Raw genomic sequence first — 27,668 nt, forward strand, 5'->3', positions numbered from 1 at the left:
TCGGCTCAGTCTTATCTATTAGGGTTTGCCACAGTGAAATGAACCACCAACTATTCTGGCATATGTTTTACGCAGCCGGTGCAACCCAGTTCTAAAAAAACACCCATACATTCTCGCATTCACACACTCATACAATTGAGTTCATCCAATTCACCTATAGGGCTGTGGGGGAAACTGGAGGACCCGGAGGAAACCAATGCACGCGAACATGGGCAGAACATGCAAACTCCACACAGAAATGCCAATTAGCTCAGCCAGGACTTAAACCAGTGACCTTTTTGCTGTGAGGTGACAGTGCTAATCACTGAGCCATCTTGCTGCCGAACAATGAGGTGTTTCTTGACATATCTTCTTTTGTACGGCATAGAAGAAATAAAGTCTAACGAGTTTGGGACACTTACATAATGACAGAATTTAAAGAAGTAGCAAATGACTTTATTTCAGAATTATGATGTATGAGTGAAACAGATTATTGAATGAGATAAATGATCTGCTCTTTTTTTCTTTGTTGGAATTGATCGTTTCTCGAAAAGTTGGCGTTTCATTCAGCTCACTGTCAAAGCTTGCAGCAATCTGACAGTTGGAGGGGATGGTTTACCCAAGCTGCTAAACTGACATCACTGCAGAGAATGAAGGCTTTTTGAGTAGATCACAAGGACTTTAAAATTAAAATAGGGAATTAACTAGCAAAAATAGTTTGAGACAAAACTAGTAATAAGCAATGACAGAGTAAATAGGATCAAATTTTAGGTCAACTAACCCTTTATACACATTTCAGTTATCTTTTCCAGATCTTCCTCTCTATATGGACGATGTGGCCAAAAATGCTTTTTTACAAGTAATTTAGGTGTCGACCATGTGCCACAAGACTAGTAATGTGTTCTGACGAAGTAAATAGGGTTCATTTTGATTTTACGCACACTGTAAAACCCAATAAGTTTAGGCATCTCAAACCGTTTGAAAAAACGATTGCAACAAACCATTTGAGTTAAAAAACGAATCTTTATGAGTACTGTGAACTTAATCCATTTAAGTTGAAGTAATGATGTATTTAATTAACTCATTACCATCAATACTGAGTTCAAAACTCTTTTTAAATGAGTAGAGTTAACTTTCAGTAAATTTTGAGTTAACTACACTCATTTCATTTGATAAAGTTGACCGTTGGGTTGTACAGTGTAGACCAGGAGTCACCAATCCTGGTGCTGGAGGGCCGGTGACCCTGCAGTGTTTAGCTCTAACTTGCCTCAACACACCTGCCTGGGTGTTTCAAGTATACCTAGTAAGACCTTGAATAGCTAGTTCAGGTGTGTTTGATTAGGGTTGGAGCTAAAATCTGCAGGACATCGGCCCTCCAGGAACAAGTTTGATGACCCCTGGTGTAGACATTAATTTGACCCATTATACAGATTTCATTGTTGTATTAATGATCTTTCACTCTATAGTGGGATATGGTTAAAATGGCTTGTTTACATAATTACAGAAGTAATTCAGGTGTTGACTATGTGCTAGAAGACTAGAAATGTTCAGTGACAAAGCAAATAGGGTTATTTTGGATTTCACACCGACCCAAATTTTCAGAGAACCAACTCTCTAAACAGATTCTATACCCTATCTTACACTTTCTATTACTTTTACTGACATGGTTAAAATGGCTTGTATGTGCAAATAACTCAGGTTTCAGCTAGGCATGGGCTGGTATAAGTTTCTGACAGTAAAATAACCTTGGAAAAAAATATCATGGTTTTAAATTATTGCAATTACTGCTCTAAAATATGTTTTTTGATGTCTAGGTAAAAAAAAAACTTTTTTTCCTTCTTTGAACACAATATATTTTATTTTGAGGAAGTTTTGAAATATTTTAAAATAGTAAACATGTCAGACTAAATAATTCAATTGAATCATTGACTTCTGCTGTCTTCATTAGTTTCCAAAACACAGATTTCATGACAATTAAAAACGGCATCTTGGATAAGTTTTCTGCTGGAGATACTGTTGTCCTAACAAGCAAAACATAAACAAAATTACATGTACAGTAGGAACAGTTTAGCAGAAAATTTTGGTGATTTTAAAACCTTGACTTTTCCAAAATATACCTTGAAAACGATAGTGTCGGCTGTGCCACAAGACTAGTAATGTGCAGTGTCAAAGTAAATAGGGTCATTTTTAAGATTTCATGTCAGCTTAATTTGTAGGTCAACCGATCTCATTCTATTCCAGATTTTACACTCTTTGTTATGGGATGTCGAGAATAAAATGGCTTGTTTACGTAAGTAATTCAGGTGTCGGCCATGCGATTTAAATCAACTAGAGCTGTGTTAATGGCAAGCATAATTAGACATTGATATTTTTGCTGTGGAGCGTGTGGTGTTAGGTGAGGTTTGTTAGCGTAGGCCAGCACTCATTTGGCAGAGCTTTGCTGGAGGGCTGGGCATGGGCAGGAATGGGGGCTGACGCCACACAGTCTCACAACAGCTCCCTCGCTGTGGGGGGTTCGACTGGATGTGTGCGCGTGTCTGTGCGCCGTTCCAGGGCTTGTGTAGCCGTGTGTTTGTATCCCTCACATGGAGCCGAGGCTATGCTGCTATGGCAACGGCAGGATCCCTCCTCAGGACAGCAGCGAGCAGCCAGGCAGGCTCTGCAGTGTGTTGCATTCATGAATTAAAGCAAATTAGAGCCCACTAGAAAACCGCACCAAATTCACAACAGGCCTTTTCCGTTCATTTTATTAGCCATTTTTGCTTCGAAATGTGATTGCGCTGCCGCAGAGATTAGTGTTTTGAAGTTCTAACCTCTGGTGACAAACATGTGAGATATTAGTTTTGTTTACATTTACATTAATTTGTTTAACAGTCCCTAAAAAGAGCAACTTACAGTATAAATGAGTGTAATAGAAGCATGAAAAGCAAAATATGATGCTGTGACTAATTTTCACATTTTGCACCATGTTGTTTAAAAAGCAAATCCATCTGCACCGCTTTGTGGACTCATGGGTGTTTCGGTCTAAAAAGGAGGTGTGTTAAGGTGCATTGCTGGCATCTTGCTATTTTGAAGAACTGAAATTGACCATGCCACTGACCCGCTGAAAGCAGGACTAAAGTCCAGCGCAGTGTGGGTTAGTTATGTGGGTATGTACGTATGTGCATTCAAACACTTACACATTACTAAATACAAACAGGATGTACAGAAATACATATATATCTTTACATATGAAAAAAATTAAAGGATTAAAATGTTACATTGTTTTCTACATAAATATAAAAACTGCCTACATGCCTTCTTCATCTCAGTGGGCTTTTTCAGTTTATTCATGACAATTTGCTTTTGTATAATGTTATTTTTATTAGCAGAATTTTTTATTAAATGCATATTTTTATTTGTTTTAATAAAAACAATATAATTCAATATAATTCATATATAAAACAATATAATTCACCTTAGAATTATAGGGTTCTAACTGACATTTTCTTGAAAATTGAGTTATTGACATAGTCCTAAAAAATGACAACTTATTTACATTTTGAGATGTTTTTTATAAGTTGTTTACATTTTAGGACTTTTTATTTAAAAAATGTGTTACACACTTACTATTTGCTATATGGAATGCAAAAACGTTAAAGCCCAATATCTCAAAATCCTTCAGAGCAGAGATAGAACCTTATAATTCCAAGGTGACCAAGTTTAGATTTGTCCACCTGTCGAGTTTTGGAGACGTATGCACCATATGGGTCTTAAGAACAGGATGTGTGTTTGTATATAACTCAATTTTTTTGACCACACTTCGTTATTATTGTTTATTGATGCTGTGGTCACACTAGAATTGGAGTGTGCGATATTCGGTTGTATGGCGCTGCGAAAAGGGGTGGGATTAAACAAGATGATTAGGCATTAAAAAATGTGAGAAATTGATCCATATTTTAAATTTCTGTCCAGAGAGATCATGTTTTGAGATTGGTCTCACGCAGTCAAGTGATGATATTTTGCAGGTCAGAGTTCACCAATCTTGAACTTTGCACCGCAGCGAACTGCGAAACTTAACGCATGACCCCTGTTTCCGGTCTGACGCATTCACGTGTGTATTAAGGAAGTCTATGGGGAGAAAAGTCCAGTGTGACCACAGCTTTATTCGTTTGCTGGAAATAAGAACTGAATTTCGAAATAGTTTGAAAACAAATCTTTGACCTTAACAAATGAAATTAAATATGTAGACTAATAGATGTCTTCAGTGGAGTGCGTACAACACCATTTCCTTATCCATGAAAGTGCGCAATCCAGGGCACAAAACGTATTTTTCATTAAAGGGGATTCAGACACGCCCTTAATGCTTTTGCACCATGCACTTTAGACTTTGCACCTAGATCTTTAAAATAGAGCCCAGTTTGTTTGTAAAGCAAACCAAATAAAGCAAACAATTATGAAGATTTAGAATAGCACATGCAGGTGAAGGGTTAAAAAACCCTCCAAGTCAACTCAAATCTTAATTTTCATCAATGTCAAAGATATTGAAAAATTGGTTTTAAAACTTCATTCATTTTCCTTTGGCTTAGTCCCTTTCTTCAATAGGGGTTGCCACAGCGGAATTAACCTCTAGCATTTCAGCCTTTGTTTTACACAGCGGATGTCTTTACAGATGCAACCCACTACTGGGAAACTTTCATAAACTCTCACATTCACACGCATACACTATGGCCAAATTAGTTTATTCAATTCACTTATAACACATGTCTTTGGACTGCACCCGGAGAAAACCCACACAAACACATGCAAAACATGTTTTGGATTAAGGAAAAATGAACACATACCTCCCTGTACAATCGTTTTAAAAACACACATTTTTAATTAACTTTTTTTTTCTGAAAACCAACATCCTCACACATTCAACAGCTAACAACAAATGTCATATGCTGACCGGATGTTTTAAAAACAGCATCACACAGGAAAACTATCACCTTCAGTTTGATTTCACATTACACATTTTACAACATGCGTTTTTCAAAGTGACTTTAAGCTTTTTTTGGATGGCACCACAAAATACCACAACTTTTAAAGTCATTTAGATGTGCACATTATTGACATCATATGGAGATGTCAATCAGAGTTTGTTGTCGGTTAGAGGAAAAAAGTGCAGGAAAGGTTGACAGGCAGGTGGGGGACGTGTGTGTTTGTGTGTACTGGTATAAGGGCTGGGTGTGTCTGTGTGGGTGTTGGTGGGAAAGGTGCAAGGCTTATCTATCGGCTCATGCAGCTGATCATTACAAAGCCACTGCGGCTATATATGGACGCACTCCTCCCAAATGTCAGTTTTTACATACAGCTGACCCACTTTTTCTTTCAGCTGTTGAAATATAGTTTGGTATCATTCAACATGTTTTTTTCACAGAAAGTGTCACTCTATATTTTAGCAAAAAAAAAAGTTTATTTAAAGAAATAAAGGTAGTTAATTTGTTTAATTGCTATAAATGATTGTTATAAACTTGTTTTCAAGTTCTAAAAATATCAAAAATGTAAATTATGTTTTAAATTGAAAACTTTTTGTGCACCAATCAGTATATTAGAAATAAAAATGACAGAATAAAGAAAATATGCAATAGAAATCACCAAATGTGTTAATTAGTTAACATATTTCACTCAAAATTATGAAGTTCATCATGTATTGTGAATCGAGCTGGCCTGAGATACTGAAAACAATATTTTCATGTGTTCATGTGAATTGTACACTCACCTACAATCTACATTGTAAAAGCGCTATACAAATAAAGCTGAATTGAATTGAATTGAATCACCGTCCACTTTATTAGGTACACCTTGCTAGGGGGTTAGACCCTCTTTTGCCTTCTGAACTGCAGGTACTGGAAATATTCCTCAGAGATTTTGGTCCATATTGACAGGATAGCTTCACGCAGTTGCTTCAGATTTGTCAGCTGCACATCCATGATGTGAATATCTGGTTCCACCACATCCCAATGGTGCTCTATTGGATTGAGTCTGGTGACTGTGGAGGCCATTTGAGTACAGTGAACTCATTGTCATTTTCAAGAAACCAGTCTGCAATGATTCATGCTTTATGACATGGCACGTTATCCTGCTGGAAGTAGCCTTCAGAAGATGGCTACACTGTGGTCATAAAGGGTTGGACATGGTCAGCAACAACACTCAGGTAGTCTGTGGCATTGACAGAATGCTCAATTGCTACTAATGGGCGCAAAATGTGCCAAGAAAATATACCCACACCATTACACCACTATTAACTGAACTCTTGATACAAGGCAGGATGGATTCATGCTTTAATGTTGTTGATGATAAATTCTGCCTCTATCATCTGATTGTCACAGCAGAAATCGAGACTCATCAGACCAGGCAACATTTTTCCAATCTTTTATTGTTCAATTTTGGTGAGTCTGTGCGAATTGTAGTCTGAGTTTCCTGTTCTTAGCTGACAGGAGTGGCACCCTGTATGGCACTCTGCTTCTGTAGCCAATCCGTCTCAAGGTTCGGCGTGTTGTGCGTTCAGAGATGCTCTTCTGCACACTTTGCTTGTAATGAGTGGTTATTTGAGTTACTGTTTTATTTCTATCAGCTCAAACCAGTCTGGCCATTCTCCTCTGACCTCTGGCATTAACAAGGCATTTGCACCGCTCACTGGATATTTTTTCTTTTTCGGACCATTCTCAGTAGAAGAAAATAAATGAATGAATATTAAATAATATATTATATTATATTATATTATATTATATTATATTATATTATATTATATTATATTATATTATATTATATTATATTATATTATATTATATTATTCATTTTCTTTTTCGCCTTAGTCCCTTTATTAATCCAGAATGAACCGCCAACTTATCCAGCACGTTTTTACACAGCAGATGCCCTTCTAGCCGCAACCTCATCTCTGGGAAAACATCCACACACACTCATTCACACACACACTCATACACTACGGACAACTTAGCCTGCCCAATTCACCTGTACTGGGGCTGTCTTTGGACTGTGAGGGAAAACCGCAGCACCCGGAGGAAACCCACGCGAATGCAGGGAGAACATGCAAACTCCACACAGAAATGTCAACTGACCCAGCCGAGGCTCGAACCAGCGACCCAGTGACCTTCTTTCTGTGAGGCAACAGCACTATCTACTGCGTATCTATTATATTATATTATATTATATTATATTATATTATATTATATTATATTATATTATATTATATTATATTATATTATATTATATTATATCATATCATATCATATCATATTATATTATATTATATTATATTATATTACTCTTAAAATTGAAATGATATAATAAAAATATATATAAATTTAATCGCCTGCATATATACTATTAAAGCAATTATATTGGATTAAAAAAAATCAATTATATCTTGGGTAAACTGTGTTCATGTTTAATATATACTGTAGGCTTGCTTTATCAAATATATGACCCATAAACTCTTTAAACTGATTTTCTCCACTTTTCATTCATACATTCTCAGTTTCTGCACTTTGTTCTCTTGGGAGTGTGCTGGAGTCAGTACCTATCCATAAAGGTCTCCTGTGGCTGTCTTTTTTTGAAAAGGGTGGGGGGGGGGGCATCCAAATGAAGGCAGAAAAATCTTGGCATGCATGGCTGGACTGCCACTGACCTCCCCGCGCCGGGGAACGCTTCACTGGGCTGACACTGCCCACTCACCCTATGGGTCGGGGGGAGGTTGGTGAGGGGCTTTTTCTGGGTGAGGATGGGAAAAGCACTGCCCTTCAGCTCTTCTACTTATTATATGCACAAACTCAAATATTCAGTATAAGCTACATTGTATAAATAAGCAACTAGAGCTGCATGACTGTGCATAAATTATTTCTTTTGTCCAGAGATTTCCCATGATTCTGTAATTTATTAAAGGTTCTGAGGGTGATTTTTGCAGACTATTTAAAATATGCAATTATTTTGAATGAATTGTTTAAACAAAATTAATATTATTGAATAAATGACTGTGATTATCGGTTTAAATGATTTATTTTTGTAAAAATAACGAAAACAAATAATTTAACCTTAACAACAGTTATACTGTAAATCCTAATAAGTTGAGACTACTCCAATGATTTCAGGAAAGAGATTCCTTCAGTTAGTTTGAGTAATGGGAAATTGACAGCTCAATTAAATAAGTTGAACAAATATGTGTGGTCTCTTCATTGAATTACCTTAAATGTTTAATTACAAAGAATTAAAATGTTTAAGTACAGATAAGTTAAAATTGCTAATAGACTAAACTTCCAAAATTTTCAGCTTTTATATTCTTTACTTACTCCCAGGGCCCAGTGTAATTGCTGTCGTCAACTTGGTTCATTTAATTGATAAAATTGTTATTTGATATCTTAAGTTACTTTAAAAGTTACTCAGTTGTTGATAATTACATCAACATCAGTTTTTATATAAAAACCGTGGATCGAATTTTTATTTCATTTACAAGTCATCTCACGAGATGCATTACTGCTTACACTTGGTTATTTCCATGCATTCACATGTATATTTTGTTACTACATGTGTTCTGATTTTAACAATACTTTTTTTCTGCTTCTTATAATAGTCTGCACCATTTTTGAAGGAGTGCTGAGTGCAATTCAAGAGTATTATTTAATACTGTTGATTAAAAATATTATTATAAGTTATATCAATAATAAAAAAGTTGCTAGTTGTCGAAAAGCAATTCACAAAATAGTATCAATGAACATGCCATAATGATGAAGTGTCTGTAGATGGAAAGTTGCTGGTCTTTTTAGTTCATTTTAACAAGATATATCATACAGTGAAAGTAATCTAATGTGTTTTTCAAACACTTCTGGAAATGATCATTCATACAACTTAATACTATAGATATAAACAAGGTCTAAGTTGAGCATAACTGATTGTCGTTGCATACTCAGATTAGTAGCAAAAGTATTTTGTTTGTCATCTTTTTGCTAACATTCGCATCAATTAAAATTTCAGCAATAAAAAGAACAGGATGTTAGCTTTGAAGCTTGGTCTATAAATACCAATAAATACTATCAAAAGTTTGGGGTCAGTTTTATTTTATTATTTATTTTCATGGTTTTTTTTTTTTTAAAGAAAATTATTCTGTTCATCAAGACAGCATGTATTAAATGTAAAAATGTATGTAGTTTCAAATAAAATTTTTACTCCAGATATTATTGCTTTTATTACTATTACCATTAATAGTAATAATATTAAACAATAATAACAATAATAATAATTAATATTAGAGTGATTTCTAAAAGGATCAAGTTACTGAAGACTGGAGTAATGAAGCAGAAAATTTATCTTTAAAATCCCTGGAATAAATGATCAAATTAAATGATAAACTACTTTTGAACAGTTATTTTTATAGTGCAATAACATTTCACAATTTTACAATTGCACTGTATTTTTGATTAAATAAATGCAGCCTTGGTGAGCAGGAGAAGCTTATTTTAAGACATTATTGTACTGACCCCAAACTTTTGACCGATAGTACTCTGACAAGATAATGCGATGAGACAAATTTTCTTGTTTGTTTACATGATAATCTGCGTACAGTTTAAGAATATCTAAATCAAATTGTAAAACTTGTTTTACAAACTTTGTTATGTGTTCATTTTTTAAACTTGGAAGTGAGTTGTTTGTCATTTTTTTCCAACTGGGTATGTGTGAAAACTGATTAGATCTTGTGATGTGGATGTAACGGAGCACTACAGCAAATTTATGGCAAGCCTCTCACACAAAGTATTTAGCATTTCCTTCCTTGTTATCGAATGTGCCAATAGATCTAAGTAGGCACATTAAACCCCGCCATACCAACCCACATGCCCCCACCCCCAGCTTGTGCCAAGTCTGCCCAGCGTCCCGCCTCCACACTTGCACACACGCATACACATGGACACACACACACACACAGAGGTTAGGGCAGACAGACGCGTGACTCATTAGGCATTCGTCCCCCGGGGACAGTGCTGGGGGAGCGCGCCACAGCTGCAGGAATGTCATGAGCTGCTACTGCTGTGCGCAAATGTGTGCATATGTGTGTGTGTGTGTGTGTGTGTGTGTGTGTGTGTGTATACCTCAGCAGAAGGCCAGTGCACCTTTCAGAAAATACAGCGCCAAGAAAACGTCTCTGCTTTTCCATATCATCCTTACTGTCTGAGCCAACAATGAAAAAATGTGAGAACGCTTCCAAAGTCTCGACTTCCAAAGTCGACTGAAACATATTATACGGCAAATTATACACTTTATAAATCTTGCAGATTAGTCACTACAGTACTGTAAACATAACCATTATATGTTCACAAAAAACTAAATGCAAACAGGAAGGATTGTTACGCTCCTGGTTTACTGTTTAAAATAATAATTTACAATTTATAATAAATAATACACTTTTACAATTAGCTTTTAAACCAAGCCATATTATGGTCACATTAAACTGAATGTTATACTTCTGCCTTTAAATGAAATTTAATCCCCTAAAATAAATATGAAATGTCACAAAAACATCTGGTCAATAAATGACGTTTAGATGCTTTACTGGTCATGTGTTGCCTTGTCTTATGAACATGAACTTTTATTTGCTGTGGAGCACAATTTTTGGGCATGTGTTTACTTTTCCCTTCTTCCACAGTCAGTTGCATATCAAAGTCTAGTGCTCGGAGTTTAGATTTATGATTCTAGGGCTGGGTGATTATTCGAAGATGCATTTTTCATGCGCATTTTGTCAGTAAAGCTGGTTGTGCTACTCAAACAACTTTCAAAAATTTTAATTGATTTAATCGGACAATAATCAAATCAAGATAATTGTTTTGTGATAATGTTAGCATCACTTCACATTTCACCAGCATAGACCATGCCGCATATTGAGCTAGACTTTATTGTAAGGATGTTGGGATGAAAGGGATGTTAAGGGAACAGTGGGATAAAGTGGAACGGAAGTAAGGGATAAACAGTGAACAAGTAGGTAGGTTGATTAGGCATCCTACGATGATGCCCAGAGACTCAGAGTGGGAGTACTGTCTATGTAATATTTTGGTAGAGTGATTTGACCCTTCGATTCAACCTTGGAGGGAAGAGTTATAAAAATTGTTAATGGGAAGTAAGGAAATAGAGAGTGGGAGGATGGGTTCGAGACAATGAGATGAACAGTTCAGGAGGGCTGGTCTGCCTTAAATAAGTTTTAGGAAGTGGGTGATTGGTCAAAGAGGGAAAGTAAGGCGTGGTCCTGCTGCCGAACCTTTGTTAACATGCTGACTAAATAATGCATATGAAAACTCTGCATTTGATAACATGTTTTACTCTCAATCTTTCTGTTTACGTTGAATCAATAGCCCCTTTCACACATACAGACCTACAGGAAAGGGATCATGTGTGAACAGGCCCTTTTTGAAAATACCGGTAAATTCATTCTGGCAATTTTCCGGAAAGAGAAGTTGTAACATTACCGGTAATTTGCCGGAATGCTGCTCTGTGTAAACGCAAAAGGAAAATTGCTGGAAAGAATGTTTCTATCTTCCTTCTTAATGCCAACTGTGAAAAAAAATATATCGATAAAACACTTATAATAAACCGCTGTTTGTTTACCCTCAAGCTCTGCTTCAGTTGCATGATGCGTGTGCACATGAAACAGCCGGTGAGCACCAGGACACACACATTATGTACCATCAAAAATCAACAAAAGCCCGACCCCTTTTATGTTTACAAATACAAGCGCAGCTGTTTAGGGCCTACTCACACTATGCTATCCGTACCGTGCCCAGGTCCATTTTCCGGATCGTTTGAGAAGTGTGAGTGCGCTGAATCGGCCTCAGGCACGGTTCACTTGGGCTTTGACGCGGTACGCTTGTAGTGTGAGTGCAAAATGCGCCAAAGCCCGAAACTGAAAGCAAGACCTGACTTTTAAGGGGCTGTTTCATATGGATTTATTAATCGTTCTTTCTGTTCAATGTGCGCACACGCCGTTAATTTACTGGTAAATTCATTCCAGTAATTTTCTGGATATTTACTGGTATCACTGACTACGATAATATGGACATCAGTCATCGAATTAGTTGCTCTAATCTAATAAAGAGAATAATAAAACTAAGGTGTTTAAATGAGATGCTTTTGGAGTGTTACTTACATGATCCCGTTTTATGTTATAGCACATAATTGGATTAACTTCATTGCATCACCGCACTATCTGCATTTCCCCCGGAGTTTCATGTAATTTCGGGTGTTTCATTTTTAGTTTGTCAACTTTAACTGCAGTCTGGCACTTTCACTTTCATTCATGAACATTTCATGCACGCCCTCCGTGACAAACGAGATATTGGATGAAGCTATGAACTGCTGGAAGAGTTATGTTTTAATGGAAGTTCACACCGCATGCTGAATGGAAGAAAAAAACCCTCCACATTTCATGATGCAGGTGTCTGTGGCCTGCACTGACTGGGTAGGTGCAGAGAGTGTCAAACAGCGCACGTGCGCGTGTGTGTGTGTGTGTGTGGACTATCCTGTCGCAAAACGCTGTGAAAAGTCCTACATGACGGTAATAATTTGATTAAGGTGTTTACATGTCTGTAATGCACTTCAATAATGCGACTAAAATTGGCAACCCCCACACGTCTTAATTCGATTTCTCTTTAGTTCGATTATGACTTACATCTGATTAAATTAATCAAAAACCACTGTTTACATGTTTGACTTAATCAGAGTATTGTCTTAATCGCATTAAAATCAAATTATTGGTGCCCATGTAAACGTAGTCACTGTGAGAAAGGGGCTAATGAAAGCAGTTAATTCTTCTGTTTAAAAAAACACTACCTGGGTTTCTTTATGGTTAGAGATTTTGCTCTTTAAAGTTCCCTCTGGTCTTTGGAGGCGATTTACTACTAAACAGAGAACTGCTTTTTCCTGACAAGATGTGCATGACAATCGCAGGTATGGTTAATCACATTTGCAATTCAATTTATATTAATTGTCCAGCCCTAATTCACACTGCATCTGTACTGTAATATTTTTTAGGACAAACATTTTCAAACAATTTAGTTTTAATTATTATTTTTATTTGGTTTGTGACACTTACCATGGCTGCATTAAATGATCAATAATGCAATATAAATACTAATATTATGAAATAATACTTTAAAAACTATAAAAAACTATTACTTTAAAAACGATTAAAATATTAATTGAAAAGCGTTTTTCTATTTTAATAAATACATTTTAAAAATGTGTATAGAAATATGATTTTTAGCGTCATTACTCCAGTCTTCAGTGTCACATAATCTGTCAGAATCACTTTAAAATGCTCATTTTTGGCTAAAAACCATTTCTAAAAATTATCAATGTAAAAAAAAAAACAGTAGCACAAAAGTGCTGCAAAATTTTTTGTCAGTACATTACACTCCTGTTTTGTACTCTAAATGAACCTACACCAAACCTTAGTTTAACCCATTTAGTCATCTTATATAATCCAGTACGTTCTTACAGTACAACCAATATTTCTGTGAAAACTGAATAAATATTATAAATATATAGATATAGATATTATAAATATATAAATATATTCTTCTAGACTCTCATAGATCAAAAGCACAATGTTTTGAATGTTTATTTCAATCATTATAAAAACCTTTTCTGTATTACTTGGGAGTTAATTTAGAGAATCCTATCAGAAAAAGTTTTATTTCAAACTTTTGAGTGTATATATCAATCATCTTCAGCCAGGAGTCACATTTCTTTATACAGTCCTTGGTTGTTAAAAACTTTGAGCAAAGTTTGTGTCTGGCTTGTTATGGCTTATCTGAGCGCAGCTTTACTGTGCTGTAATTCTGCTGTTTTCTTACTCCCTCTTGTGAGGTCTTTTCTACGAGAACATCCCGCATAAGTTGGAAATGTCTCAGTTCATGAGTTTTATGGGGCTTAAGACAGAAACACCAACCGAGCTGATTACTCACTTCGACTTTACATCTGTGGTTTTATATTTATGTGTGTATGCGTATGTGTGTTGTGTGCAAATGTGTGTATATTTATAACTTGTCTCATTGAACGACAGACATTAAGTGTGGGAGGGCTTATTCATAGAAATGCTGCTTAAAGGAAATTCATATTCAATATTTTTTTCCATGCCTGAGTGACAGTGTGTGTGTGTATGTGTGTGGGTGTGAATGTGTGTGTATGTACATGTAGGCGGGAATCGAAGCCCAGGTTTTTTATGTTTTGTTTTGAAGCACCCTCCCTGACTCCCTCTGTGCGGAAGTGTTACCGGAAATAGTGCGCAGCCGCCCCCGGTTCTGCGTCAGTTACGCCGAATAAAGCGAGGGGGCTGGACGGGGGCTTTCCGGGAGGACGTTGAGAAGGGTGGGGGTTGGAGATGAGGAATGGGGGCAGGGAAGTGTGTGTGTGCGCAAAGGCCTGTCTCCGCTGAGGCCATGTGGGTAACAGCCGTCTCTCAACGCTAACTTTATCAGATGAGGCATCACTAGTGCCAGCGCACTTCATAGGCGGCTTCCAATGACTTTTAACAGCTACAAAACACTCCTGCCGCACGGATATAATGTCACAAAAAAGGAAAAAAAAAACAGTTTGTTTGTGTGCTTGCACTTTTGTTGATATCATTTTACAAGAGTTTATAGAAGATTAGTCTTAGTTTAAACAACTTTGATGTTTGAATAAATTCATCAAGTGTGCTCAATCGTGAATAGATCTAATTTTCATTGTAAAATATAAGGTAGAAAGACAAAATTCTGCTTCCTCTGCAAAAAAAGACAGTTGCTCTTAAAAAAAAACAGTGTTCAGCCTGCCCATCCTGAGGGATGTTTTCATCTTTTTCGGCTTTTTTCCGCCTCTTCCTTTTAATGTATGCCACTTGAGAGAATCCAGAGGGGCTGCACCTGTTTGCCTCTTGGCTAGTCTCTCCACCTCCTGCCCCGGCCTGCCACTCACGCCTCGGCTCCTGTGGGATGCTCTGCATATGTGTATGTGCGCGTGCAAGCTTTGGGTGTGGAGGAAGGATAGCTGCAGGGCTCTGCAAACTTTGACAGAGCTGGAGATGCAAGCATGCTCTCACACACACATACACACCACCCATTCACACAAACAGACTTCTGCAGTTGAAGTTTTTTCAAAGCCGTATCCATTCTTCTGGATTTTTACATTTTTGCTATGAAGAGAAATGAGAAGTGTACATAGCTAGAGAAAAACGGCTTCTCCTAAAAAAAAGCACTAATTGCCCTATGTTAAGGATAAGCTGTGTCATGCAGACTAGTAATTTTTCACTACCAGGGTAGCTTTTCTTCCTGTGGTTCAACCCAAGAAAAGAAGAATTTACATTAAACCATAGCTATTGAAATTAATCCAAAAACCATAACAATAAAAACACTACAATAAGCAGAATATTTATTGTAAACATCAACAGCATCGAATTGCTGAATACTGTACAATAAAATACTTCTTTCACAATTTTGTGATGACAAATACTCCATAATACTTTATACATTACTGTCTGTTGCCTTACATTCGTTTTTGAAACAGGAAAAAGTATTTATCGTTGCATGCCTTGTGTTAAAATTAAGACAAGCACTGCTATAAAGTTGACAGTACAGTACACTCAATCCTGTAAGTTTTCTACAAAAAAACAGAGCAGAGATAGAAATGCTGTTTCTTTCTTTTTAATTTTAAGCATTTTCAAAATATAAAGCCTTCAATTGCTACTCAAAGTAACTTTAAAGGTATGATTGTTTAATTATCAACATTTCGTAGTACTGTTATGGTATGAAGAGTATGTCCAGCATTTTGCATCTGTTTTTTTTTACATTAAAAACATTACATGTTTAATAGGGCTGGGCAAATAGGCCTTAAATCAAAATACATTTTAACTCGATTACAATTAATGAACAATTGTTTTATTTATTTAAATTTTTTGCTCAAATTTTGTACAGTAAATTTGCTCTCATTATACAAGTGAGAGATTTAATTAAAGAAAACACACACTATCTATGATTATTTATTGATCTTCAATGCTGAACAACTGAAATTAAAACACAAATTGCACTTTTGAAAAGAAAATTAATTATTTTCAGCGTTTTCAGTATTTTCATATTAAACCTGCAGAAGTATAAATCAGCCTTACCAGTGCAGGGTCACATGACTTCACACGTAGTAGGGAAAGTAATCGAAAAAAATTCACCTGGAAAAATTAGACTGATTATAGGTTCTAAATGTCGATTTCGATTACTTTACGATTATTTGCCCAGCCCTAATTTTTTTATATATTGGGGAATTTTGTTTCTTTTTTTTTTTTTGGTTGTCATAGTTTAATTTTAACCTAAACTTAACTAAACCTAAGATAAGAAGGACCATAAAAATATTAAAAACTAATTTTTTTGGAAAACAAACCCTACCAGGGGGATCATGGGCCAGTTGTGTGAATTTAGTCTTTATATTAAAAATGTGTATAGCAATTAGTCAAGGGGCAATCAGTTTTATTTAAATCAGTTATATGTAAATTTGCATATACGCTTAGATTTCTAGTACGACTCCGAGGTTATAAAACTGTGTCAAAAATTAAAGTTGAAAAAGATAAACTGGACTTAGAAGCACAAGCAAATAAAAATCAGTGCCGATGGCTCGTTTGCGTCCTCCATCAATTGCATCACCAGTCGCATCTAGTTCCATTAAGCAGTTTTATGATGCTCCATTCAACGGGAGTAGGTATATTAAATTAGTATCATTGTTTCGCAAGATTGAAATTGGTGCCTATTTTGTATTGTTTTATAGATGGGAAACTTGATTGGCCTAAAGATATGTGGGCACTATTGCTGCAACGCAGCTTAGATTACGATGTGGTAAAGGCCACGGTGTTGCATGACTACGAGTTAGTTCCAGAAGTCTATCGGCAGAAATTCCGAGCTCATGCTAAGTCAAACAAAACAAACCTATGCAGAGTTTGTGAGGGTAGAAGAGGACCTTAATCGAGAAGTAGTGTTTTTCGAGTAAAATTTTTAAGCTGGAGTAGTTGCAGGAATTGATTTAATGGAGGAATTTAAAAAGAATCTTCCAGATAAAATTGTAGTCCATTTAAATGAGCAAAAAGTGGCGTCATTTTCAGAGGCTGCTCTTCTATTATTGGAACAGTTGGTGGTTCATTTTGCTGTGGCGACCTCTGAAATAGAGACTAAGTGGAAGGAAAATGAATGAATGAAGTCACAAACAGCATGAGTGCAGAAAAAATGTATGGTCACATGTCAAAATTTGTGTATCTTTTCATATTGTTTTTTTAAGGCATAACAGCATTCCCTCAATCCTTTATACAGTTGTTTTTTTTTGTATTTGCTTCCCCCTTTTTTCTTCTTTTTCTTTTTCCCCTTTAAATCTTCTCACTCCTTCTCTGTTCACTCATGGATAGAGATAGAGGCACAGAAATCTGCACTGACCCCTTCAGGTCACATTAAAGGTCGCCCAGCTTCACACACTAAACCCTGAGGGCCTCTCATCCCCTTCATCCTTCGCTGTCTTTAGATGTCTGATGCGGATAGAGGCAAAGAGGAAGAGAAGGAATCACGTCTTATTCACTCACCCATCCTCCATCACTGGTCTCGTGGATCAATGGTCTTTCCCTCTGAACAGCTCTGAGTTTTGCTGTTGTTTGGGGAGTTCAGCCTGTTGCGCATTTCCTCTCTTCAATCTGTCATTACTTCCTCATGATTCATGAGCTGTGATTCATCATTTATGAGATTCGTGAATCAGATGCAGCTGCATTAAATGTGTGACATGTGAGGCTGATCTGTATAGGTCGTATGACAGTCAGAGAAACTGTGTAAGAACCATAATTGTAACTTTATATTGTCATTTTTTACAACTACTGAATACAAAATATATTGGAATTTTGGGGAGGTGTAGTAGAGCATAGTGATTTGGTGACTAGCAAACCTAATGTTTGCATGCCATAAGGGTTGACTTCTTGAAATATAATCATTAGCTATGTTTCCATCCAACAATTTTTATGCGTATTTTGGTTATGCGCATAATAAATGATTGATGGAAACACTAAGATGCGCATAAGTTTTGAAAATGCACAAAAAAAAAACGTATGCACATACTGTAACTGAGTAGAATAAACTTTTTATTCGATAAGAAAAAATGTGCATAGACTGCGATAGGAACACTTTTACTGAATAAATTCCAGTTTGCGCATTAAAAAAGGTCATGTGATTTTGTTATAAGAGATCATGTAATGGTAAAAATGTATTTGAATTGACAAGCCAGCAGGCTGAACACATTGTAAAACATCTGAAATGGTGTTTTGGTCATTCTAAAACGTCATAACCATTTCATTTTTAGTGTTGGACTTTCAAGAGCATCTATGCTCCGCATCTGACGTCTTCAAACGCCACTAGGCGCTCATTACATGTCAGCATCGTCTTCTGAGGCACAAATCATTTAGTAAGTAAAGAAAAGATTCATGCAGCTTCATCTTCCATGCAGTGAATTGAATTTTTACTTTTAATATTTGGCGCCAGTTAATCAGGAAGTGACAATTTTGTTCTCTTTGAGTCATTGGATGAAAACGCTGTTTTATTTGCACATCTTTTATGCGATAATCCAGTTTTTTGCATAAATTTAATTTGCATCTTTGCACTACACATACATTACGAACAAATTTAGCTTACCCATTAGACCTACTGTATAGCGCATGTCTTTGGACTGGTGGAGGAAGCACCTGGAGGAAACCCAAGCAAACACGGGGAAAACATGCAAACTCCACACAGAAGTGCCAAATGACCCAGCCGAAGCTCAAACCAGCAACCTTCTTGCTGTAAGGTGACAGTGCTACCGACTGCGTCAACGTGACGCCACATTTGGTGAATTCTTGAGATAAGATCTTTGTGCCATTGTGACCCAGTTTAAAAAAATATTGTTCACTACATCAGATATTTTCAGAGTATAATATGATTTAACTCAGTGATTAGGTGGCTAATTAATTATACATATTTAATTTTTCTCCTATATATAGTGCTCAGCATATATGAGTACACCCCTCACAAATCTGTCATTTAAATTGAAATTTTATATAGGATGCTTTACAGTATTATATTTGTGTGTGTGTGTGTGTGTGTGTGTGTGTGTGTGTGTGTGTGTGTGTATATATATATATATATATATATATATATATATATATATATATATATATACTTACAGTATTAGTCAGTACTGATGCCAAATCTGGAGCTAATCTAACAAAATAACTTACGATAATGGTTAAAAAATTAGTTTAATAATTCACAAGGTTTGTTGCATGTTTTTTCTTGCGATTCTGTCAGGGCGAGTACAACAAAGCTGTTTGTGTGCAGCAAGCATTTTTTTCGGTAGAGCTGTATGAGAATTGGAGAATGGCGGACTTTGTCTTTTATCAGTTGAGTTTATTACCATTCAGACACATCGCCTATATCTGTGCTTCTGTGTTCGCCCATATTTTTAAGATCTCCAGATTAATGGCAGGGTTAATGGTTGGAATAGACAGGGAAAGAGACCTGCTGCACTGCTATCCACTCTGTCTGCATTCAGACCTGGGGATTGAAAAGGAGAGAATTCCTCCTCATTTATAGTGTATATGTAAACATGATTATCTTTATAATGAAATGACAAATTGTGGTTATGTGTATATAAAATTACAAATAACATATGTAGCAGGGCATTAAATTTCTTACTGTTTATTTCTTTGCATTTTAACTTTGTAAACTATAAAATCATGGGTCTCCTCACGTTTTGTGTCTCATTTTGTGAGCCAACTGACAGCAGTTGTTTGCTCCCCTCTTTTCCCCTTCCTCTGCCGGCCATGCCCATTCCTCCCTCTGCTCAAAGCGCTCCATGGCCTTCTCAGAGCATTTTTTAAAACAGTTCTGAGGTAGACTTGAACCGAAAGAGAGGTGTTCATGACCATTTAAATGAAAGTTTAGCTAAGTTCGAAATTTACAAACTTTCTACCAGAAGTTGCATGCACTTGCCAAAAAAAGTTGAATATCTGCTTGGGTAAATTGCTTGAAAACATTTTGTGAAAATCTATGCTAAAACTCTAGACTTTTATGAATCAGTTTAAATGATTGCAAACGCAAAAAATATGTGATGAATGCAAGAGAAATCCATTCAGAATTCAGTTTTATCAGCCTAAAGAGAATTGAAACCTCAACCAGTGTGTGACGGATCGGGAACATTAGCCATTTTTTTGTATCACAGCCCATGCCAGTAAAATCAGAGTAGGCTGTTCCCAGAGTCTCAGTCTGTCTGTCCCCTCTGTGCTCCTGCAGAACCGTGGGCGACTGGCAGAGAAACGCACCATCCCTTTGCCGCCAACACGGGTGCCCAAAAAGGAGCTGGCCTCCGTTTTCAGCAGTGACGACAGTGAGGGCAGCGAACGGGCCAGCGGAGATCATGCAGACATCAAACAGGAAGAGCTGAATTTCACTATCATGAGAAAAAGGTGAGAATTTGTGTGTGTATGTATGTGTGTGAAAGTGTGGGTGTGCAAAACTTGAGTGCTATTCCCAGTGCCAGGGTTTGACACATCAACCGCTATCTGCCGGAAAAGGTTTAGCCATATCAGACACCAGTATATAACACTGAATTTTTTTAAAGAGGCCTTAGGTCTTTACCCCCATTACCTCATATTTTGACACCTGTTTACCTCCTAACACAAGCAAATGTACTAATTCTGGCAAACACTACAGATACACACAGGATGAGCCAACTCTAAAAACCCATGCTTATAAGGCCCACAGGATGCATACACAGAAATAAACATGAAGTCTTCTCATGAACCATATGAAAAGTTTTATTGTTGTTGAGGTGTTCATGATATCATAGATCTCAGAATGTTTCAAGAGTGTGGACACCTGATGCATTTCCTGTGGTAAAGTTTAAATTGTGCACCTTGAAAATATTTCAGTTTGCGCCCTTACTGCAAATCTATTTTGGTAGTAGAATTGGTTTAAAACTGTGGGAAAGAAAAAGCTTAAAGTTAAAGGTCAATCCCTAAAAGGCTATTCACTTTAAACGTGATAACTATACTTGTAATGTTTTAATAATTGTTCTAATTCCATGGATTTAATGCAGTCCACACCACATCTGTGGTGCTTGCTTGCTCATAATAACAGAACTACTGGTGTGGACACTATTACAGTTACACAGTATTATAGTTATCTTTATCATTGGCATTTGTGGTGTGTATGAGCTTCAACACCTCTTAGGCTGTATATTTCTTATTGCTTCACATTTCACATCCTAAATAACAAAATGTTCTATGATGTAACAATGATTTTGACTTTTTGAGTGTTTTTGGGTGAGCTTGTAATATGTTCTAGTGATCATTAGGTACTGTAGTTTCTAAAAGTAATTATGCTTTATTCTTCTAACAATGTAAAGCCATTCTGTCTGTACTGTAGCTATCTGGCCAGAACAGTTTAATGTTGATTCATTGAAAAACATGAATAAGATCTTTTTCAAGACCTAGGCCCTGTTTACACTAACACATTTTAGTTTTAAAATGCTGAATTTTGCTATGGTTACGCCTTTCGTCCACAGAGCGTTTTGAAAACGCTGAAGAGACCGCTTTGGTTTTAAAACGCTGCTGCTCCATGTCAGTGTATGGGGAAAAACTGAGACATCTGAAAACAGAGGCATGGATGCAGACATTAAGCTATCTGATTGGTGTTTTTTTTTAATCAATATCAAGTGCACTAAGATCAGTTTTGCATCCTTTCCTTGTAAGTTCAGACTTCGCAAGTTTGATATGGAAAAGAAATTCCTGAGGACACGTCAGGTAAATCTTCAAAGGGATCAGTGTACTTTATAACATCATTCACATCACCCTGGCTACGTTGTTTTACTATCTTAACAATAAAAAGAAAACATGATTTAAGGAACTGCTATTTTCAATTTGACATTAACAACTTTACAGACACCAAAAATGTTGAGGCATCGTGTAGCTACATATTTATTTGACCGTCATCTTCACTGTATGTATATTTATAACAAAACGGAGCCTATAACAATACTGTCTCCTTTCATTTTCATTGAAAATATGAAACATACCCTCTCTTTTGCTATAATGGCCATTATAAAAGTATAACGTATAAGTTTATACAATATAGAAAATAAAGGCAAGCAATCAATCAATATGCAGAGTCAGTGTATGTGGTGACATAATATTAACTTATCTTTGCACTTAGCCAAAACATGTTACCTGAGAACAAGTAATAGATTCAAAAGACCAAAGAATAATTAAATATAGACAACAAGATGAATTAAATATCCCGTTTAACAACTATAGTGAGATGAGATTCATCTGTATATTCTTGATGAACTGTTTGACATGCGATGCTCTCACCTGGGGAGGTGTGCTCAAAGCACCCATGATTGCCTGGGCTCAGACGTCCGCATAAACTCCAATGCATGCCAGAGTGTGTGCATGGTCACATGTGCGTTTTCAACGATGTAGTGTGGATGGAGATCTTTTCAGAAACGCTAGGTGAAACGCCAGTGTGGACGTGGATTGTTTTTATTCTTAAAAGCTGTTTTAAAACAAAAATGTCTTAGTGTGAACTAGGCCCTAGTCTGCTCAACTTACTCTAATCTCAAATATTAGGTAAAGGAATTGATTTTTGATAACACTAAGCATTTTATTAATATTTTTTTAAATTAATATTTTTTTATATTGAAGCCATCACTATGCATTTTGGAATTGCAGTCTATGTGAAGTATTTTCACAGTGCTGCCTTAGATTTTGGCTCAAATGAAGCAGCACAGTTCCCCACTACTTGGAACAATCTTATTCTCTGATTTCCACAAAAAATAAAACCCATCCCGTGATATGCTACAAGTTCCACATCTCTGTCTCCCAATCAGTGTGAGGGAAATGAAGGAATTCAGCATTCATTAAATCTTCATGAGCTGTGTTTGGCCTCCCTCCTCTCTGGCACACAAGTCTGAAGAAGCTTATGAGCCTGCAGTCGGTGCAGCAGTGAGCTAAGAGCAGTGTCTGAAGCGAGCTGTTTTTTCTGCCAGCGTTTTCGCTCTGCCTAAATGCATTACAGGTGATAACTAGCCAGCAGATGTCAGCCCTGGCAGGTGAGTCTGGGGAACCACATTTTTGTCAGACCATCTCCGCTTCTACTAAAGAACTTGTTGAAAAGCACGGCCTTGAGGTTCTGATCTATTATTAAGTTTCCTTTAATCACTAGTGCATGCCTTTCAAAGCTAGCTGTTGCTCTGAAACTGCAGGCTTTCTAGCTTCGAGGGTCTTCAGGTGATTTTTCACTCACGTTACTCTGAATTGAAGTGTCAGCAGCAGTTACGATGGTGTTTACAGTGAGTTTGTGTTGGCGGTATGTGCGTGCGTTGTTGTTGATAGGTAAATCTCTAGGAATCTTCAGTGCTACTAATGAGAGGAGTTCGATATTCTCTTTTTCTCATTAGCCAGTTGCTTCTTGCAAAAAAAGTCTCGGTTAGCTCTAACTCCTGTCAGGCTATCTTAATGTAGCCGGCAATGCATATAGCAATAATTTGACTTGTGTAGTTGCCCTCACTTTAACACCTCTTTTCTCATGAAGATGTGTTGTAATACTCGTAGCTGTGTGCATATAGACTCTTTTTCTTGGCAAATGAATTCCCATGGTTGAGTCAGGTGAGTATAAGAGGCTTGGGTTTATGCCCATTGGTGTTAAGCGGTAAATTTGGGTCATTACACAGCACTGTTGGGATATCATTTGCAAGGCAGCCTATACGTACATATGAGGACGTGCCCTCTTCCAGCATAGGCAGGTCATCGCTGGATCAGTCCATTTTATTGAGCCCTACAAGCTAACACAGAATGCTAGTTAGCTGTCATACTCATAAAATGATATAGTGGGTGGTGTGAGGGTGCTTTTACTGTGTTAAAAACACTAAATGCGTACTCAAGCAGAACTTGAATATGATTATGTTGTGGAATAAAGTTCTTACCTTGGAGTGGATCAGCCCTGAATGCCCAGCTACAAACCTAAGCCTCCATCTGCAAGACTTTTATGGTCACTTCGTTTAGTCAACTAGCGAGCCGCTGGCTCCCGACAGCCATTTACCCTGTGACACCGAGGACGGCACAGGAACCAGAACCGGCCAGCTAAACTTATTACAGTGATCTTCCCCCAACACTTCAGACATCCGCGCGTGAAGATGCTAATGAATTTAAAGAACACTTATGACTAATATCTAGGGCTTTTACCCTGTTAAAGGCGGCGGACTGCGAGGAGCCACGTCTCTCCTCTATTCCGGGGCCGCTCACCTCACCCCTACTTTACTCAGATGAGGATCTGACCGAAAGAGATAATGGGATGTTCAATCTATGAAATTCAATTTCCATTGAGCTGGACTGGGTAAGTGAGTTGTGGAGGGGTCTTAACAAATTGGATTTAGTCAATGGATGGTGAAGGATGGGGAATTCTTTTTTGCGTTTGATCGTATTTACGCCTCATCATTGCAGTTTATATTAGTGTTGTGGTAGACTGTGCGTTGCATTTCTGCAGTCCAAATGTATCTAATATATTTACATTTGAGTCCCAAAAGCATAAGGCCACTTCCGTTTTCTGACTTTTTTTAATTATACTTTTCAAATGATACTATCAGCATCAACAATGAGAACGAAAAGTTGCATTTGAATGCGTTTCAGAACGCCTTAGTGTTTGTTTTTCTTGTTTGCTTCAGTGGTAGCAGCACTTAAGCTTGAACTCCATATGCTTGTGTAAATCAAGTTCTTCAAGCATCTTGCATTTAAATTAAAGCAAAAAACATCTGAAAGTATGGACCAAGACTTTCACAAGTTCAATGTCAATCAAATGTTTAAACTTGTTAATATCCTAAAAGGTTTTTCATGGCCAATTTTCATTGTAGACTTCAGTGTAGAACACCACTGTAGTTTTTCATTCTGCCAAGTATCAAAACTAAATCTCTAATTAAGCCAAATTAAGATAAAGACACCGAATATTCGTTTGCTCATTAGCGCACATTTAGTTTTTAAGGGATTTCCAGCCACTGCAGTGAGAAAATCTGTTAAACTTTGACACCTTAAAGAAGACTCCCTATGTCTTTTAACCAGATTAATGTGAATGGCCAGCTGGTTTATAGGTGATTAGTCCTCCTGTAACCTGCAGGGATACAGTCCTTTCTTTCTTTAAAACAAGCCGCGCTTAGGCTAAAGCACAGTACCTTCGCTTGGTCTTTTATTTTCTCCATTCATTCATTCATTCATTCATTCATTCATTCATTCATTCATTCATTTTCTTTTCAGCTTAGTCCATTTATTAATCTGGGGTTGCCACAGCGGAATGAACCACCAACTTATCCATCATATGTTTAGCGCAGCGGATACCTTTCCAGCCGCAACCCATCATTGGGAAACACCCATACACTTTTATTTTTTTCATATAAGTAATTTTGCATGTTCGGCTCTTCAGGTCTTAGAACAAGACTATGAATGTAAACACCAGGTTAAATAACAGGTATGATTTTATAAGTTTAGGTCAAATCAGCTGTCGACTGGATTCGTATCCAAAAACGATGAATTTCCCGTTGTACTTTAGTCATATAATTTGTGAGTTTGAGATGCTTGTCATAGTATTAGTCTTCAAGGTCATGCCAATCATTTCCTGAAGCCTACCTGTGCACAGTCAGGTGTGTCAACTCCAGGGCTTTGAGAAATGCTGACTGCTTGTCTGGGTCATTACTGAGTAACCATCATGGATTATATAAGATAGTATACTTACTCAGAGGACAGCCTGCTAAAAAAAGCCTCCAAAAATGATTGCCTATTCTGTGTTATCTGTTATTGTAATGCTAATGTAATCAAAAACCAATCTCTTACGAAAAACTCCTCAGCATTTAAGTCTTGGTTTAGTTAGGATGCTTTCGTGATTTTTGTTGATTTTTATTCTTATTTACAACCTATGGAAGAAACTAAGTGCAGAAACATAAGTGGATTAGATGAAGGAGGGGAGGAGGAGGCAGGTTGATTCCAGAATGGTGGACCCTCCCCTTGAGCACGAGGGACAGGGAAAGGAAATAAATCAGACAACTGTTGCACCTGTCTGGATAGAAATACTGTCTGTCTTCCCTCGGGTTTCTGCGGCCTCTTCAGAGCAGGGCCTGACCTGTCTGTGTTTAGCATTGGAAGCGTTTGTCCAGCAAGGCGTCCCGTCCTCCTCCCTGGTGGCTGTCTGGACTTGAATGTAAGCACTCGGCTAGCCAGAAGTGGAAATCAGCTGGTCCAAACCTCAGGACTGAAGCCAACCCAAACCAGCGTCTTTAGGTCACCGTTACTGGCCAGGCTGTTAAAATGCTGGTATGTACAGTCAAGGGTATTTTCATCTGACTTTTAGAAAGTTGTTTGTTTTTTCTCAGAGTGAAGTAAAGTTCAAAATATTTTTTTTACTTTACACCAGACAAAATACTAGACCTATGTGTTCAAAGAAATTATGGGGTTTTAAATAATTCTTCTGTATTTCTTTGCAAACACTTGATGATAAATCACGGCTAACATGAAATGGTCTATGTTTTAATATACCTTTCTGTTTTTATGTGAAGGGTGTTTCGTTGGTTCATTGGTTGCTTTTAACACAGTCATACAGGTTTACTGGGAGGGTTCATATTCAGTCATTTGTGTGGTCCGCTGGAGGAAATGATGCATGCTGAAAGTTTACTTGAAATGATGTGACCATGTGCTCCATTCATTCATCTGTTTTGTTAAGGCATTTCCCTTACAGTTCTGGAGTGCTACACGGCGCATTGCTGGGAAGGGGACGCGATGCTGTAGGATTCCTGGAAAGAACCTTCTTTTAAGGCAATAATTAGTGGTTGGGTTCCAGTTCTGGAACTTTTAGAATGTCCAGGGCTCTTCCCAAGGAACGGCTGTAGGTTTTACCGTCTTACAGTTTACTATTTACAGGAAAACTAGTGCCGTTTAAAGCACTCCTGTTAAAAATAGACAAATGCATCCTGCTACATATAGTAACGTTTTATTAAAACACTGTAAAACCCAACAGTCAACTTTATCAAATGAAATAAGTGTAGTTAACTCAAAATTGACTGAAAGTTAATTCTACTCATTTGAAAAGAGTTTTAAACTCAATGTTGAAGGTAATGAGTTAATTAAATACCTCATTACTTCAACTTAGGAGTAACTTCACAGTACTCATATAGATTCGTTTTTTTAACTCAAATGGTTTGTAGCAATCGGTTTCCTCAAACGGTTTGAGTTGCCTTATCTTATTGGGTTTACAGTACTGGTTTGCGTTCTCTTCATTTATTGGGTTTTACTGTTCTCAAATTGCTTCGTTTACTCAAATAGATTAAGTTCTCAGTACTCATTAGGATTCGTTTTTTATCTTCAATGGTTTATTGCAATCGGTTTTCTTACTTTAACAGTTTAAGTTATCTTAACTTTTTGGGTTTTACAGTGTAGTAAATAAAGCTGGAATTTGTAACGTAAAAAATATGAATCATAAAAAGTCTGTTTACCTGTTTTGTTTACAAGTTTTGTCCGTTTTGTGAACCCGTTTACTCAGATCTAAAGAAATGTAGCTAGTTTTTTTTATTCAATTAGTCAATTCCCTTTGAAAAAGACTTTGATGTTTACA

The 27,668-nt window shown here is 36.9% G+C and overlaps 1 protein-coding gene across 12 annotated transcripts in view; it reads left to right on the forward strand.

Moving 5' to 3' along the window:
- Nucleotides 1-27,668, forward strand: part of samd11 (sterile alpha motif domain containing 11) — a 103,703-nt gene that overhangs the window by 8,499 nt on the left and 67,536 nt on the right. For 6 of the 12 annotated variants that reach the window (XM_073938974.1, XM_073938975.1, XM_073938977.1 and 3 more), the window contains exon 3: nt 20,313-20,485. In XM_073938974.1, the coding sequence (XP_073795075.1) occupies nt 20,313-20,485 (173 nt within the window). Of the gene's footprint in view, nt 1-20,312; nt 20,486-22,908; nt 23,131-23,749; nt 24,414-25,695; nt 26,375-27,668 lie in introns of those variants that run through there. The other 6 variants (XM_073938985.1, XM_073938988.1, XM_073938980.1 and 3 more) reach the window with 5 other exon arrangements.

Source organism: Danio rerio, chromosome 23, assembly GCF_049306965.1.
Source record: "Danio rerio strain Tuebingen ecotype United States chromosome 23, GRCz12tu, whole genome shotgun sequence".
Lineage (NCBI taxonomy): Eukaryota > Metazoa > Chordata > Actinopteri > Cypriniformes > Danionidae > Danio > Danio rerio.